Below are 18471 nucleotides of genomic sequence, written 5' to 3'. Positions count from 1 at the left end.
TATTAAAAAAACTAAAGAACAAAAATCATTTGATTATCTCAATAGATAAAGCAATGACATTTGATAAAATACATCATTTCATGACAAAAAGCTTAAATGTATGCCAATGTTTTGCAGTTTCCCCAAGGTTTCCTCTAATGATTCGGTGGTATCAGGTCATAGATTGAGATCGTTGATCCATTTAGAGATGTCTTTTATTTAAGGCAAAAGGATTGTTATTGTTTCATACTTCTGCTTGCAGAGATCCAATTTTCCAAGTACCATTTGTTGAAGAGACTGTCCTTCCTCCAGGGTTTGATTTTAGCTCATCTGTCAAAGATCTGTTGATTGTAGATGTGTGGGTTGATTTCTCAGGTTTCATATCCGTTCCACTGGTCTATAAGTCTATTTTTTTTTGCTGGCACCAGGCTGTATTTATTATAATGTCCCTGTAGTATGTCTTGAAATTTGGTATTGTGGTGCTTCCAGCTTTGTTTTTGTTGTTAAAGAACGTTTCAGCTATCCAGGGTCTCCTGTGTTTTCACATGACTTTTAGCATTGTTTTTTTCCTAGCTGTGAAAGTAATGTTGTTGGTATTTTGATTGGAATTGCATTGAATCTGTAAATTAGTTTGGGTAGTGTTCACATTTTGATATTAATTCTTCCAATCCATGAATGTGAAGATTTTTCTATTGTTAATATGTCTTCTATCTTTTTAAAAAATATTTTGTAATTTTCATCATAAAGATTTTTCATTTCCTTTGTTAAATTTATCCCAAGGTATTTAAATTTTTATAGTTATTGTGAATGGGACTAAACAAGTTGTTCTCAGCCATCCAAGACATTGTCTATGTATACAAAACAGATTGGATTTTTTGTGTGGTTTTTATATCTTGCAACTTTACCAAACTGCCTATGTGTTCCAATTGTCTCTTAGCAGAGTATTTTTGTTCCCCTACATATAGAATCATGTTATCTGCAAGCAGGGATAAATTGCCTTCCTCATTTCCAATTTGTATCCCTTTAATTTCTTTTTTTTTCCTAATGATTCTGGCTAAAACTTATGAGATTATATTGAATAGCAATGGTGAGAGTGAGCATCCTTGCCTGGTTCCAGATCTTAGTGGAGATGCTTCCAAATTTTCACCATCCAATAAGATGCTGGCTGTGGGTTTGTCATATATTGTCTTGATTGTGTTGAGGAATGGTCCTTAAACACCCAATTTGCTGAAGGTTTTTATCATGAAAGGATGTTGTATTTTATCACTTTCACTGTTTCTATTGAGATAATCATATGGTTTGCTCTTCAGTTTGTTAATATGATGTGTCACATTTATTGATTTGCATATATTGAATCATCCCTGCATAAAAGGGATAAATCACATTTAGTCTGCGGTTGGATTTGATTAGCTAAATTTTTTGAGGATTTCTGCATGTATGTTCATTAGGGATCTTGTCTATAGTACTCTGTCTTTATTGTATATTTTCCTGGTTTTGTAATTACTGTGATGCTAGCCCCACATTAGGTGTTTGGGAGGATTCCCTGCCTTTCAATTGTTTTGAATAGTTTGAGAGTAATTGACAATAATAATTAGAATTAGTTCTTCTTTAAAAGTTTGGTAGAATTCAGCAGTGAAGGCATCCAGTCCTGGGCTTTTCTTTGTTGGTGCATCTTTATTACTGATTCAATCTCCATCTTGGTTATTGCTCTGTTTAGGTTTTCCATGTCTTCATTTTGGTAAATTGTATGTGCCCAGGAATCTAGTCATTTCTTCTAGGTTTCCTGATTTGTTGGCATATAGCTATTTGTATTAATCCCTGATGATACTTTTTATTTCTGTGGTATCCATTGTTACATCACCTTTTTAGTATCTGATTTCATTAATTTGGGTATTCCATCTTTTTTCTGGTTATCCATGCTTTTTTTTTGTTTTGTTTTGTTTTTGGGGGGGGCCAATGGATATCAATTTATTTTTTCAAAAAATCAGCTCTTCATTTCACTGTTCTTTTGTATCATCCTTTTTGTTTCAAATTTATTTATTTCAGCTCTAATTTTAATTTGTTTCCTCCTACTAATTTGAGGTTTGTTCTTTTTTAGGTGGTTGATATGCACTAGTAGCTCATTTATTTGATGCCTTTTCAATTTGTTGATGTAGGCACTAATTGTTATAAACTTCCTTCTTAACAATGCTTTTGCTGTATCCCATAAGTTTTGATATGTTGTGTTGTCATCTTCATTTTTTCCAAGAATTTTTAATTCCTCTTTTGATTTATTCTATGACTAACTCTTCATTGAGGAGCATGTTATTCAGTCTCCATGTGTTTGCATATGTTCTTAAAACTCTTGAGTTGTTAATGTCCAGCTTCATTCCATTATGGTCAGAAAATAGCATGGTATGATTTCAATTTTTTTAAAATTATTGAGACTTGCTTCATGGCCTAACGTATGGTCTATCCTAGAGAAAGTTCCATGCACTGATGAAAAGAAGGTGTATTCTGCAACTATGGGATGAAATGTTCTATAGATATCAAACAGGTCCATTTGGGCCATAGTGTTGATCAGCTCTGCTGTGTCTTTGTTGATTTTCTGTCTAGTTTGTCCATTGATAAAAATGGGGTGAAGCCCTCCATTAATGTTGTATTGGAATCTATGTCTCCTTTTAGATCTATTAAAATGTGCTTAAAACAGCCAGGCACCCTGGAATTGGCTGCATATACATTTACTATAGTCACATCTTCCTGTTGAATTAATCCTTTAATCATTCCATAGTGCCCTTCTTTGTCTTGTTTAACAGTTTTTATGTTAAAGACTATTTTGTCTGATATTAGGATGGCTACACCTGCTCCTTTTTAAATTCTGTTAGCATGGAATTTTTTTTCAATCTTTCGACTTTCAGCCTGTGTGTATCTCTTTGAGGTGTGTTTTTTGCAGGCAGCAAGTAGATAAATCTTGTTTTTTAATCCATACATGTATCTTTTGTTTGCAAAAATTAGGCCAATTACATTCAAGGTTATTGTTGATAAGTAATAACTTAGTCTTGCCATTTTTCTACAAATATTTTTATTATTTGCTTTGGATTTCCTTTGTAGTTTTACTATATTATCTGCCTTCATTTTCTTTCATAATGATATCATTCTCTGTTTCTGCGCATAATACATCTTTAAGAATTTGTAAAGTTGGACAAGCGGTGACAAATTCTTTCAATTTCTGTTTTGGAAGGTCTTTATTTCATCTTCATTTATAAATGAGAGTTTTGCTGGGTACAGTATTCTAGGGTGAAAGTTTCTTTAAGGACTGGACTATGTCTCTCCATTCTCTCCTAGCCTTTAGGGTTTCTGTTGAGAAATCAGGTGTCAGTCTAACTGTACATCCTCTGAAGGTAACCTGGCATTTCTCTAATGCACTTTTTAGAATTTTGTCTTTTTGTTTTACTGTTCAAAGTTTGGCTATGATGTGTTGTGGTGAAGGTTTTTTCTGATGTGTCTATTAGAAATTCTATGTGCTTCCTATACTTGTATGTTCCTTTCTTTCTCCAAATTAGGGATGTTTTCTGCTATTATTTTGCTGAATAGGCCTTCTTATCCATTCTATATTTTGATGCCTTCAGGAACTCCTAAGACACATGTGTTTAGTCATTTGATAATATCCCATAAATCTTTAACACTATTTTCACTATTTCTAATTTTCTTTTTTTTTTTTTACTTTGAGATATTTCCAGGGATTTGTCTTCTAGTTCGGATATTCTTTCTTCTGCCTCACCAATTCTGTTAAGGTTTCCCACTGCATTGTCTATTTGATGCATTTAATTCCTCATTAATGATATTTGTTTGATTTAAGTTCAAAATCTTGATCAGCAAAATTTTTCATATCATGTATGATTTATCTCATGAATTTGTTTCTCTGTGTTTATTAGTCATAATTGTTTTAAACACATTTTCACTAATTCCATCAATGTATTTCATCTACACATTCTACTTTTTAAGTGTTGTTATGTTCCTTTTGGGAAGTCATATTATCTTCCTTGGTCTTATTTCTTGTATTTCTGTGTTTATTTTTAGGCATTTCTGGAAACTTTCTGTAATGGCTTTTATCTTCTAAGCCTCTGTGGCTCAGTGAAGTGTCAGCTCCTTCACTAGATATCCAGAGGCATGTGCTGGGTGGGGCCAGGGAGCTCTGGTCAGTGGTCAGGGTTGGTGCAAGAGTCCAGAGTGATACTCAATTTGGGTATGATAAATCTCTTCTATTACCAGCAGGGAGGAGGGTATGATCATGTCTGTTGGCATGGTCACAACCTCATCTCTTCTCTTCCAAGGTTATTAATGTCCAGAGTTTGCCCACAGTGGCTACAACACCCACTCACACAGGCACCCTAACCACACATGTGCCCTAATCACATACAGAATTTTATAACATTGTGTGAACATGGAACTCTCTGCAATGATGCATCTCAGGCAATCAGGGGACTCTGAGCTTCTGAAGCCAGACACAGTGACTTTCGAGAGACCCAGCTACACCCCAGACCCTAATATGCATTCACAGAATTACCACAGTCTTAGCAAACAAGGTTCCCACAGTGACAAAGTGCAGGGGATCCACTCTCAACCACACGAGCGTTCTCCACATTGGAAGTTTGAGCTCTGGAGACTGTGACAGCATAGGTAGAGAAGCACCTCACAGTCCTAAGTGGATGCCTAGTCACCTGCCAACCCTCCAGGCCAGATTGAAAGACAGTTGGGAACATAGATTTATCCCTAGTTGAACACACAAGAGTTCCCACAGCCTCTACTTGTGTTAAGATGGTGCTTTCTCCTTGTTGGTCACCAGGTGCCCCTGTGGGGGAATGGTGAGAAAGAAATGTGCTCTTCCTTCACAGGACTGAATGGGTACCCTGCCCCAGGTAGCCCTCCAGGCCAAATTCAAAATCAGTGCGGCGCACGACGTTCTGCCTCAGGCAAAATCACTAGTGAAATGGGTTGCCACAGTCTTTTCTGACTTCACTCTCAGAAGCTGGCATTTTGCCAGGCCTTCGCTGCAGGGGTTGTGGGTAGTGTTCTTGCTCACTGCTGAGTTTGTAATGTCCATGCATGGAAGGTGGGATGGCAGCTACCTGCCTGGTTTGCTGGAGCAGGCATCTTCCTCCCAGGGTGCAGGCTTTTGTTGTTTCTGCTGTTTATTTGCTCCCTTGGTGCAGGACTGGAGTGTTTCTATTGCTCACACTGGGTCTCCTGCTGGGGTTCCCCCAGAGCACTATTCTATGAGTGTATTTACTCCATTTATTAAACATTAATTTCACCCCATGTAAGTTGGACTTTCCTGGTGCTGTCCCACCACCTTGGAACACCAGCACCACCTTTTTTTTTGACAGGCAAAGTTAGAGAGAGAGAAAGAGACAAAGGTGTTCTTTTTCCGTTGGTTCACCCCCCAAGTGGCCGCTACGGCCAGTGCGGTGCACTGATCAGAAGCCAGGAGCCAGGTGCTTCCCCCTGGTCTCCCACGCGGGTGCAGGGCCCAAGGACCTGGGCCATCCTCCACTGCCTTCCTGGGCCACAGCAGAGAGCTGGCCTGGAAGAGGAGCAACCGGAACAGAATCTGGTGCCCCAACCGGGACTAGAACCTGGGGTGTCAGCGCCATAGGCAGAAGATTAACCTTGTGAGCCGCAGCACCAGCCCCAGCACCACTTCTGATCCAACTCCCTGCTAATGGCTTGGAAAAAGCAGTGCAAAATGGCCCGAATACGCCTCCTGCACCTATGTGGGAAACCGGGAAGAGTTCCTAGATTCAGCCTGGCCCAGCCCAGAACCGTTGCAACCATTTGGGGCAGGAGCCAGCAGATAGAATCAATCTTTCTCTCAATGCTGCCTTTCAAGTAAAATAAATAAATCTTTAAAAAGTATATAACATGTGGTAAATAATCTTACATCTGTCTCTTAGAGATTGTTAATTGTGTTGATGTGTTTGCAGTGAGTCCCTTACATGCCAGCCCCTATTTTCCCTGCTTTACTCATGTATGATATTATATACATGGTTCTCACATATGGTACTCATACACATATATGGCTAGATGGTATTTATTTATATGTGTGTGTGTGTGTACACGTGCGCAAATGTAGAGAGCAAGGAAGATGGAGAAAGAGAAATGAAACTCATATAAGGTATTTATATACCAGTAAGTTAATACTTATTGAAACAATGTTAAAACTACAATGTAGTTTTGTATATGGCAAAATCTACATGATTCCCTGGACTGATGCATTTGTTATATTTGGACATTTGGATGCTGATGTTTTGAGTTTTCCTGGTTGGGGGGGGTGTCTTTGTAGCACCAAATATTTTGTCTGTAGCTGCTACGTGCTAAGTATTTATTTTGGTTCTAGTATCTAGTAACAACTCTGAATTCTTAATGAAGAGGGTAAATGTCACCAGCACTCACACCGCACTGTCATCAGAAAAATGTGTACTTAAAGAATCTTAGTCCTCCAAGTGATGAGCTGCTCTCAGACTGGCTATACCTTCCAGAACCCTTTCTGTCCCCAAGTTTCACCTCATTCTAGCCCAGTGAACAACACTGCTCCCAGTGAACCCAGGTCCAGCCTCAGGGTGCCCTGGTGACAGGATATGTCAATCAGTACCTTTATCAGTGCCAATTGGGCCCTAGGCAACCGTCATATTTCCTGGCAAACACACCTTATGTTATGATATTTTGATATAACTCAAAGGTGCCAAAATTAAACAGAATGAATTGCTTCTTCATTTGCCTTCCAATTCCACAAACGCATTATTGGCAGCACAGTATGTGTATATATCCCTGTATGGATGATAGGCCCATGCTGGGCAGGGGTGCTAATTTACTAATCATCTCATCATCCCATTATCAGCATCTAGAGCAGTAACACACAGAATAATGTGTGCTTTCCTGATCAAAGGAATTACTTAGAAGTATTTTTTATAAACCATAATCTCCATAGCTGAGATACTGATGCCATTTTAGAAGTAGAAATGTGTAAAAGAAATTCTCCACAGAATTATTAGTTATATATATGTCAGAACAAAATATGTCAGTTATAGATAGCTTATGCATCTATATAAAGGAAACTATAATCACTGACCATAGCATTTAACTTTATATATTTGCACTGCTAAGTCATGAAACACTAACACAATTTGATCTTGCATTTGCAATAAATCTTTAGACTCACAAAAGAATAAGGAAAAATATACAGAATTCATTTTTCTGGACATTTAGCTTTTAGAGCTTATATGAGTGTAATTTACTTACATACTATAAAAACAATAACTTAAAAATTCATTTTTTCAAATTGTGAAAGGAATTGACTGAAAAAATTGAATTGTGCATTAAAATCCTGTAGATGCTCTAATGAAAGATAGAATGTCAAGATACATATTTTCAGTATATTTATACTGAACTACATGAACTGAAACTAGAGTCCTACCATTAAAAATACATTTAAATTATGTAAACTAGTTATTAAAAAAAGGAAAAAAATCCCATCTATAACACTAACAATGTCTATTGACTTGAGCCTAAAACACATTCTAAGCAACCTAAATTCCCCAGAGTCAAATTTTGCATTAGCTTCTGATTTTAATATTTATGTCATAGTCTGAAAAGCTATTTGCAAAATCATACATTTTATTACTCAGAAATAATTGTTCTAGGACTAGCTAAAAAGGATCCAGGGAACAAATAGCTTTTGCTCAATTTAAATGTCTCTGCAGATACTTATCATAGCTACTGACAAATGCTTATTGTTTAGTTATTCAAACTAATGAAGAAATGTATTTACTGAAAATTGGGTTGATAGCTTGGAGATGCTGAGAAAAATCTGTCAAAGGAAACAAAAATACAAAGACCTATTCATTTTTTTCCTTCTTTTTAAAAAGAAACCATCTGAAGATTTGTCATATTCTAACGTCTTCATCCAAAATTTATCACACTCTTTTGGATGCACGAACAACATTATTTTATGTCACAATGGGAAAAGAAGTAAGCTACCCAATATTAGTTATCACAGAAGGAAACGTTCAGATTTGGAAGTGTGTGAAAGTGAAGGCCGTACCTGGTGCAGCATCAGGAGGGAGGGAGACAGAAAACACGTGCGTCCAAGCACTGCCATACCTTGCTTTTTTCCTGCAGTTCCATTTGTGATGTGTTGAAATCAGGGCCTTGGGTGCTTGCACTTGATCTGTGTTTCCCATCCAGTATCTCTTCCATTTCTTTGACCTGGACTTTCAGCCTTCTAGTCTCTCTCTGCAGTCCTTGTTTTTCTGCTTCAATTACTTCTCGCTTGTCCCACTCCAAGGTATTTTCAACCTGCAGTCTCTCTAGCTAAACAGAGACAACACAAAGAGGCAGCATGTAGCAGTTGTAATCGCTAAAAGGGAAAACACCCAGCAAATAAGCCTCCACTGAGGAAGGTACATGGGTTTGTCTACTTAAGTAATCTCATAGAAAAAATTCTGTTTGACAACTTAAAAACAACACAAAAGTCCCTGAAGCAGACCATATCTCAACAAATACACCCTTTTCTTGCTTTAGGCAACTGTCTCTAGAGTCACATGGGCTGTATTTTAAAGAAAAAGGATAAGTGAAAAACTGGTGAATTTCTGCCAGTAAAGAGGAACATTTACCAGTTGAAAAGACACAAAGTTATTTGTTGGGAAATTTTAACTTGATAATGTTCATTTGTTCACTCACTCCTTTATCTGGAGAAGGAGAATTTAAATTCAAGGTCCTCTGTACTACATTTGGCACTGCAGGTAAAGAGAAGTGAATGTGATGAAGTGTACCATGACCACAGTTCTATAAAACAGACTCAAACATTCAAGAAAGAGTGGCTCACGTGATTTTCAGGGCATAGAGATTGGGAAACCATGGCCCACAGGACAGCTGGGCACTGGCAGCAGCAGGCAGCCCTCTGGGGTGCCATGAAGTTCATTGTATAAATCTGTATCATGAAGTACCTCTTTACAATACAAAAACTGTTACAAACTAGTAATGGTTTCATAACTTATTGATTGATCCTGCACAAAATTCAGTTTTTTCTGTCATTAAATTTTCTTAATTGTAAAATTTGTATGAGAGTATTAGCCCTACTAATTTGTAGTAATGTAAAGTCTGAATGAGACAGTTCTTCAAACACATCTTATAAAACATGTAAGGTGATCAAAATATGAAACTTTTGAAAACTAATTGTTAATATAAAATTGTGACTCACTTTTTACATTGTTAATTTTAATGGCTTGATAGTAATGTATTATATGGTATTATATTATTATAAATGTTTTCATGATGCTTTTACTAATAGAAAAATAAACTTAATTAAGATTTTACAAAGTTAGGCTTTTTAAAATAAATTTTGATATAAAATCCTGAAAACTACTTTTTCACATGCATATAATTGCATCATTATGGTAGAAAATGTTCTGTTCCCAAATGTCAGAGATGCTCTGGCTTCTAAAAGACTGGCAACAAAAATTACATTCTTGGCACTAGATCTCATTTTCCAGTTAAGTACAATAAACTAAGGGGTCAAATTTTGATGAAGTGAATTGACATTTGGGGTGCTTGTTTGGGAATATGATACAAAAGTGGAATCTCACAATCCAATTTAGACATGACATTACTTTAATTATTAAGATTAATGCTTAAGCTTTCTATCATTGCATCACTTATCAGAACAGAAAAAGGGCTGGAACAAGAAAGTCTGCAACTTACTTAGTGATGAAAGATTAATTTCATGAGAGTAGGTGTATTTTTAGACAAGGACAAATATGATGTGATGTCAAGGTTTGGTAAAATTATAGGCATTTAAAGAAATTGCTAAAGTCAAACAAATTGATTAAACTCTAATAATAGATAATAGGTAGAACTAAGGTTAATAATAAGTAACAGATGACACGAATAATAAACTTTAAATATTAAAACAAGTGTACCAAAAGGAATAATTTTAACATTACAAACAAGAAAGTCTAAACAACGGATCTGACCTTAACTATTTGCAGACTTACTAGTTCTTACTGATTGCTTAATAAATATGCATATGATACACACTGAAAATGGTAATACCTTTGCAATCTGAAATAACATAAAAATTATAAGCTAATTTATTTTAGCTTTAATTTTGCTAAATTATTTAGAAAATCTTTCTTTTCCAAGAATCAAAGAAAATCCACCATCTTAAAAGGCATAAAGCACAATTTAAAATGACAAACTATTTCATCAAATTTGCGTTTTCATAGTTTATCATGAAAAACTTCAAATATTTCCATATATTTTCTTAAAAGAGGAAAATCCTAAAATATTTTAAGTCTAACCTACAACGAGTTATAAGTAACAATGAATTCTAATGTTAAACGGATTTCAAATAATGTAGGAATCATTGAAAGATCTTTTCTGAAAACATTAAAGAAGATATATTCTTATTAGAACACTAACATATTTGTTGATTTAATGAGCTCCAACTTCATACACACTAAACATTGAGGAGAATACATAAATACCAAGAGTACCTTTTGTAAAAAAAAAAAGATTTATTTATTTATTTATTTGAGAGGCAGAGTTGACAGACATTGAAAGGAACAGATAGAGAAAAAAGGTCTTCCACCTGCTGGTTTATTTCCCAGATGGCTGCAATGGCCAGAGCTGATCTTATAAAAGCCAGAATTTGGGAGCTTTTTCCAGGTCTCCCACAGTGGTGCAGAGGCCCAAGCACCTGCCATCTTTTGCAGCTTTCCCAGGCCATCACAGAGAGCTGGATTGGAAGAGGAGCAGCTGGGACACAGACCTTGCTTTAGGCCATTTCAGCATGCTTCAGTATTTTTGGATACTGAGAGTAATCAAAATGTCTGGGAAGAACCTGTTTGACAACTCTGGTACCAAGGTAGTTTGTCTCCTAAAATTATTTTAAGGAGAGATTTGGAAACAGAATGTCTCACCACCATTAAGCCATGCTCAATTACAATCTTGTTATAATACATTCATTCTCCTAATGCAGACACCATGTGTTTGCATATTTCTTCCTAGCAATACTGCACACTTGCGGGTGCAGTTAGTGCCTGGTAAATTAAGTCCTACTAGAGACATCTTATACAACCCTTCCTTCCCTGGTATCTCTGGGTCCACACACTCTACTGTGTTTCACATACAGTGAGTGCTAATTCTATAATGTTTCATGCTTTTTTGAGATAAGAAATCTGCTGAAGCATATCAATGTTTGGTGGTAAATCCGCAGAAAATTTTTTACTGTTTTGTTCACGTTAAGGCTTTTCTCTGAGTGTTTTAGGAACTTTTTATGAAACAGTTCTCATCTTGTGGGCATAACAGCAGCATGTTTATATTTTTATCTCAATAGTTCCTAGAATATATATAGATGAATATTAACTTCCACATACAAATGGACAAGATATTTGGATATTAAATAATTTTATAACACCATTAAGATTTGTTTTCACAAGCAGAGAAGGAGGGAGGCAGTAGGGTGGGGGAGAGAAAGAGAAAGAAAAATTACTGTTGATTCATTAGTTAAGCACGTAAGTGCCCTCCAGAGTTAGGTAGGCTGAGGCTGAAGCCTGGATTCAGGAACACAATCCAGGACTCCCAAGTGGGTGGCAGGATTCCAACTAATTAAGCGATCATAGCTGCCTCCAGGGTCTGTGTTGGCAGGAAGCTGTAGTCAGGAACCAGAGCAGGAATAGAAATCAGGTATTCTAATTGGGATACAGTCATGTTATACATTGAGCTGAATACCCACTCTGTTATTAAGATTTTGAGACAATGGCTGTTGTAAAATCAAGGTTCTCAACCAAATCATGCTCAAATCTTCACAGATGTATTACTTCCCATCATTCTAAAATATATTGACTCATTTAAACATGCAAATTTTGGGATGGGATTAAGATGACAGAGTATAGGAGGAGCTTACTGCTCTAGTCTAGGAGAAGACAGTTTTAAAAAAGTGGAGAGAGTTCAGTCTCAGGGAAGAGTTAGAGGAAAAAATGGCAGCGGAAACTCCATGCAAATTAGAGGGACACTGTGGACCTACGTGAAGGGTGTGGATGCATACAACTCAGGACCCCAACAGCCAAGAGCCTCTGCACAAGCTTTGGTGAGTGATCTGACACCAGCCTGCAGCAGCCCAAGCCACTGGTGATAAAGTTGCAGAGAGCATGGAAGAAATCAGGCTTGGAGCCATGTGGAGGATAGCGTACCTGCCAAATAGGAGAAAAAAAGGGGGGCACACTTCTCTCTCCCCGATCACCCTGCAATGGCATCCTGTAATAAACTGAAAGAAAACAGGCACAATTTTGGACATTTGTAACAGCTGTGCCAGCTCCTGTCTGCACCCAGAAATCAGCCAAGTGGAGACGTGGTGGGGAAAAATGACAGGGGGATGGGTGCTTGTGACTCTGGGAGGCTTGTGTGCTGGGACTGTGAAAACTGAGGCTGCATGAGAGGTCTCAGAGTGTGGTTGGGACTTTGGGAAGTCACTGTAAGAGGCTCCACATGCTCAGGGCTCCCTGGTTTCTGGTGAAGGACATTATTGTAGAATATGTGCTTACACTGAGGACTACACAGATCCTTTAGTGTGGTTCTTGTGGCAGCATGGATGAATATTATATCCACTAGGGCTAGAGTCCAGGCACTGGCTTCCTATGAGGAGAGTAGATGGGCTAAGTCTACACCAACAGAGCAGAACAAACCTTCCCTCTGATTAAAAAAATAATAATAATAAACGATTTACCACATCCAGCCTGGGTATCACTTTGGACACTCCATTCACTCTGGAGCACTGAACAGAACACCCTGGCCACACCCACCACACTCCTCTAGGTATTCACTGAAAAAGTAGACACTCCACTTATCCACAGAGGATTCTTCCTAAGATAAAAGCTACCACAGTTTAAAAACAAGAAGAAACCAAGGAATATCCACAAAAATGACCTATAATAAACACACCAATTCAAGAAACAAGAATAGGAAGACAACCTGACACCCCAAAGAACATAACACTTCAATACTAGATTGTGAAGATGAAGAGATTAAAGAACTGCCAGAAAAGGAATTCAAAAAATTAATCGTAGGATGACTTAGAAGTAATCAGAAGCAAATGCATGAAATAATGAAATTCATACATGATATGAAATAAAATATCTCCCACAAAATTGAGATCTTAAAGGGAAGAAACAATAAAATCTTGAAAATGAATAATTCAATAGAACAAAAAAAATAATGTAGTGGAAAGCCTTAACAACAGAATTGGTGAAGCATAAGAAAGAATATCCAACTTCGAAGACAAATTGCAGGAAATTACATAGACCAAGGAGAAGAAATTAGAAAACTAAAAAACACTGTTGGGAACCTACAGGATACATTCAAACTGCCCAAAATATGGGTTCTAGGAGTTCCTGAGGTGTGGAGAGAGAAAAGAATTAGAAGGCTTCTTCAGTGAAATAACAGAAAAATTCCCCAATTTGGGCAAAGAAAGGGACATCCAAGGACAGAAAGCATAAAGAACTCCTAATAAACATGACCAGAAAAGATCTTCCCAATGACACTTTGTAGTCAAACCCTCCACAGCATAAAGAAAAGACTGTAAAATGTGCAGCAGAGAAACGCCAGATTAATTTCAGATGATCTAAAATTAGACTCACAGCAGACCTCTCATCGAAAACCCTACAGATTAGCAGACAATGGTGACATATATTTTAAGTCTAAAGAGGAAAAAAAATGTCAAGATGAATACTGGGTCCTGCAAAGCTCTCATTTATGAATGAAGGTGAAATAAAGACCTTTGATAACAAATAGAAATTGAAAGAATTTGTTATCACCCATCCAGCCTCACAAAAGATGCTTAAGGATGTGGTGCACAGAGAAACACAGAAACATGGTCATCACTAAGAAAGAAGGTAAAGGCACAAAATCTCCCAGTAAAAGTAAAAAGGAAATCCAAAGTAAAAAAAAGGAATATTTATGGGGAAATGGCAGGGCAAAGTTATTACTTATCAATAATCACCTTGAATATAAATGGCCTCAAATCTCCAGTTAAAAGATGCAAACTGGCTGAATTGATTAAAGATTTGCTGCCTACAAGAAGCACATCTCACCAACAAAGATGCATACAGCCTGAAAATGAAAAGATGGAAAAAGATATTCCATGCTAACAGAAATCAAAAAACAGCTGGCTTAGCCATGCTAATATCTAACAAAACAGACTTTAACACAAAAACTGTTAAAAGAGACAAAGAAGAACACTATGTAATGATTAAAGGATAAATTCAAAAGGAAAATGTGACTATAATAAATACATATGCACCTAATTACAGGGTACATGGCAATTTAAAAGAAATGTAAAGGGATCTAAAGGTAGACATAGATTCAAATACATTAGTAATGGGGGATTTCAATACCCCACTTTCAGCAATGAACAGATCAACCAGACAGAAAATCAGCAAGGAAACATCAGAGTTATTCAACACTCTAGACCAAATGGACCTAACAGATATCTACAGTAATCTTCAGCCAACAGTTGCAGAATGCACATCATTCTCATTTGTGCATGGAATGTTGTCTAGAATTGACCACATGCTATGCCATAAAGTAAGTCTCAGAAAATTAAAAAAAAAATCAAAATAACACTATTCATCTTCTCTCACCACAATGCAATGAAGCTGGAAATCAGCAACTCAAGAATCCCTAGAACATATTCAACTACATGGAGACTGAACAACATGCTCCTAAATGAACAGTGGGTCTTTGAAGAAATCAAAGAGAAGTAAAAAAAAATTCTGGAAACAAATGAAGATGATAATACAACATATTGAAACTTATGGGATATAGCAAAAGTGTCAAGAGGAAAGTTTATAGCTATTGGTGCCTACATCAAGAAATTGGAAGAACCTCAAATAAATGAGTTATCAATGCATCTCATAGATCAAGAAAAACAACAGCAAACCAAACCAAAACTAGAAGGTGAAAAGAAATAATTAAAATTGTTGAAGAAATAAACAAAACTGAAACCAATAAAACAATATAAAAAATCAGCAAAACCACTGGCCCAATTAACCAAAAAAAGAAGATGACCCAAATCATTAAAATTAGGGATGAAAAAGGAAATTTAATAACAGACACCACAGAAATAAAAAGGATCATCAGAAATTACTACAAAGAGTTGTATGCCAACAAACTGGGAAACCCAGAACAAATGGATAGATGCCTGAACACATACAGCCTACCAAAATTGAGCCATGGAGACACGGAAAACCTTAACAGATCCATAACCAAGATGGAAATTGAATCAGTAATAAAGATCCTCCCAAAAAAGAAAAGCCCAGGACCAGATGGCTTCACTGCTGAATTCTACCAGACATTTAAAGAAGAACTAACTTCAATTCTTCTCAAGCTATTCAAAACAACTGATAGGGAGGGATTCATCCCAAATTCTTTCTATGAAGGCAGCATCACCTTAATTCCTAAACCTAAAAAATATGCAAAAGACAAAGAGAACTACAGACCAATTTCCCTGATGAACATAGATGCAAAAATCCAAAAAATTCTAGCCAATCAAATCCAGTAACATATCAGAAAGCTCATCCACCCAGACTAAGTGGGATTTATCCTTGGTATGCAGGGATGGCTCAACAATTGCAAATCAATCAATGTGATACATCACATTAACAAACTAAAGAACAAAAACCATATTATTATCTCAGTACATGCAGAGAAAGTATTTCATAAAATACAACACACTTTCATGATAAAAACACTAAGTTAATCGGGTATAGAAGGAACATTCTGCAACACAATGTAGGCAATCTGTGACAAACCCACAGCCAAATCCTATTGAATAGGGAAAAGCTGGAAACATTCCCACCAAGATTCAGAAACAGACAAGGATGCCCACTCTCACCATTGTTATTACTGATAGTTTTAGCCAAGCCATTAGACAAGAAAAAGAAATCAAAGGGATACAAATTAGGTAGGAAGAAAAACTATCCCTGTTTGCAGATGACATGATAATATATATAAGGGATCCAAAATATTCTACCAACGACTATTGGAACTCATAGAAGAATTTGGAAAAGTAGGAGGATATAAAATCAATACACAAAAAGTAATAGACTTTCTATACAAAGATAATGCCAAGGCTGAGAATGAACTTCTAAGATCAATTGCATTCACAATAGTTGCCAAAAAATAAAGTATCTTGGAATAAATTTAACCAAGTATATCAAAGATCTCTACAATGAGAATTATAAAACATTAAAGAAAGAAATAGAAAAAGATACAAAAAAGTGGAGAAATCTTCCATGTTCATAGATTGGAAGAATCAGTATCATCAAAATGTCCATACTTCCAAAAGCAATTTAAAGACATTCTTCTCAGATATAGAAAAAAAAAATTATGTTGAAGTTCATATGGAAACATGGGAGACCTCGAATAGCTAATCATATAAAACAAAAACAAAGTTAGAGGCATCATAATACCAGATTTCAAGACATACTAGGAGGCAGTTACAATCAAAACATCTTGATACTGGTGCAAAAACAGATGTTTAGACAAATAGAACAGAATAGAAATGCCAGAAATCAATCCAAACATCTACAATAAACTTTTACTTGACAGAAGAGTGAAAATCAATCCCTGGAATGAGAGTCTCTTCAAAAAAAAGTGCTGGGAAAACTGGATTTCCTCATGCAGGAGTATGAAGCAAAACCCTTACCTTACACCTTATACAAAAATTCACACAAAATGGATTGAAAAACTAAGTCTATTACCCAATGCCACCAGGTTATTGGAAAAACTGGGAGGCCCTGCAGGACATTGGCGTAGGCAGAGACATCTTGGAAGGGACCCCAGAGGCACAGGCAATCAAAGCCAAAATTAACTAATGGGATTACATTAGAATGAGAGGCTTCTGTACTGCAAATGAAACACTAGGAAAGTGAAAAGGCAACTGACAGAATATGGAGGTTATTTGCAAATTATTCAACTGATAAAGGATTAATGACCAGAATAAATAAAGAGATCAAGAAACTCAACATTGACAAAACAAACAACCCAGTGGAGAAACAGGAAAGGATTTAAACAGACATTTTTCAAAAGAGGAAATTCAAATGGCCAACAGACATATGAAAAAATGTTCATGATTATTAGCTGTCAGGGAAATGCAAATCAGAGCCACAGTTAGGTTTCATCTCACCCCAGTCAAAATGGCTTTTAAACAGAAATCAACAAATTCTGGCAAGGATGTAGGGAAAAGCATTCCCTAGTCCACTGTTGGTGGGAATGTGGACTGGTGGGGCCACTATGGAGGACAGGATGGAGATACCTCAGAGATTGAATATGGACCTGTCAATCCCACTCCTGGGAATTTACCAAAGGAAAACACAATCAGCAAATAAAGGAGTTATCTGCACCCACATGTTTACTGCAACTCAATAAACAATAGCTAAGACATGGAATCAATACAAATTCCCATCATCTTAATACTGGATAAAGAAATTATGAGATATGTACACTATGGAATACTACACAGCAGTAAAAAAAAAAGAAACCCAATAATTTACAACAAAATGGATGAAGCTGGAAAACATCATACTTAGTTAGATAAGCCATTCCCAAAGTGTCAAATACGATATATTCTCCCTGACCTGTGATAACTAATAGATCACCTAAAAGGCAATCTGTAGAAGTGAATTGCCACTTTCAGAAGCAATGACTTGAACAGGCCTTGTCTTGACCCTTGAAGAACAGTTTTTATTTTTTCATAATATTTGCTGAACACTTTACTTAACATAGAGTTAAATATATGTGTATAAAGTCAATTGAAAACAGATCTCAGTAAAAATAAGAGTCAGAATAAGATGGGGCTGGCATTGTGGCGCAGCATGTTAAAAACCTGGCCTGAAGCACTGGCATCCCATATGGGTGCTGGTTCTAGTCCTGGCTACTCCAGAAGACACTTCTCTCTCCCTCCCTCTCCCTCTCCCTCCTCCTCCCCCTCCCCCTCCCCCTCTCCCTCTCCCTCTCTCTCTCTCTCTCTCTCTGCCTCTCCTTCTCTCTCTGTGTAACTCTGGCTTTCAAATAAATAAAATAAATCTTTAAAAAATAGACTAAAGACCTAAATCTATGGCTTGACTTCATCAAATTATTAGAGAACATCAGGGAAACCTGCAAGACACTGGCAGAGGAAAAGAGTTCTTGAAAAAGACCCCAAAGGGAGGGGGGGGCGGAGCCAAGATGGCGGATAGTGAGGACGTGTGCTGTAGTTTGGGGAAATAAAGTTTCATAAAAGTGGAATTACTGTAGCCTCAGGAAAAGACTCAAGAAAAAAACTGCAGAGGAAACACTTCCGATCTAGTGGATGTGACACAGAGGACCTACAGGGAGCCCACCGCATGGAAACCCAACCGCGGGAGATGAGCCGGAGAATCTCGCCAGCGCGGGAACAAACCGAAGGTAAGACAAAGA

The 18471-nt window shown here is 36.9% G+C and overlaps 1 protein-coding gene across 3 annotated transcripts in view; it reads right to left on the bottom strand.

Moving 5' to 3' along the window:
* CCDC102B (coiled-coil domain containing 102B) overlaps positions 1 to 18471 on the bottom strand; it is a 402878-nt gene that overhangs the window by 217742 nt on the left and 166665 nt on the right. For all 3 annotated transcript variants that reach the window (XM_062200306.1, XM_062200307.1, XM_062200308.1), the window contains one exon: positions 8119 to 8328. In XM_062200306.1, the coding sequence (XP_062056290.1) occupies positions 8119 to 8328 (210 nt within the window). The remainder of the gene's footprint in view (positions 1 to 8118; positions 8329 to 18471) is intronic.

This window comes from Lepus europaeus, chromosome 9, assembly GCF_033115175.1.
Source record: "Lepus europaeus isolate LE1 chromosome 9, mLepTim1.pri, whole genome shotgun sequence".
In the NCBI taxonomy this organism is placed as follows: domain Eukaryota; kingdom Metazoa; phylum Chordata; class Mammalia; order Lagomorpha; family Leporidae; genus Lepus; species Lepus europaeus.
The sequence above is the reverse complement of the archived record's forward strand: the minus strand, read 5'-3'. Positions and strand labels throughout refer to the sequence as shown.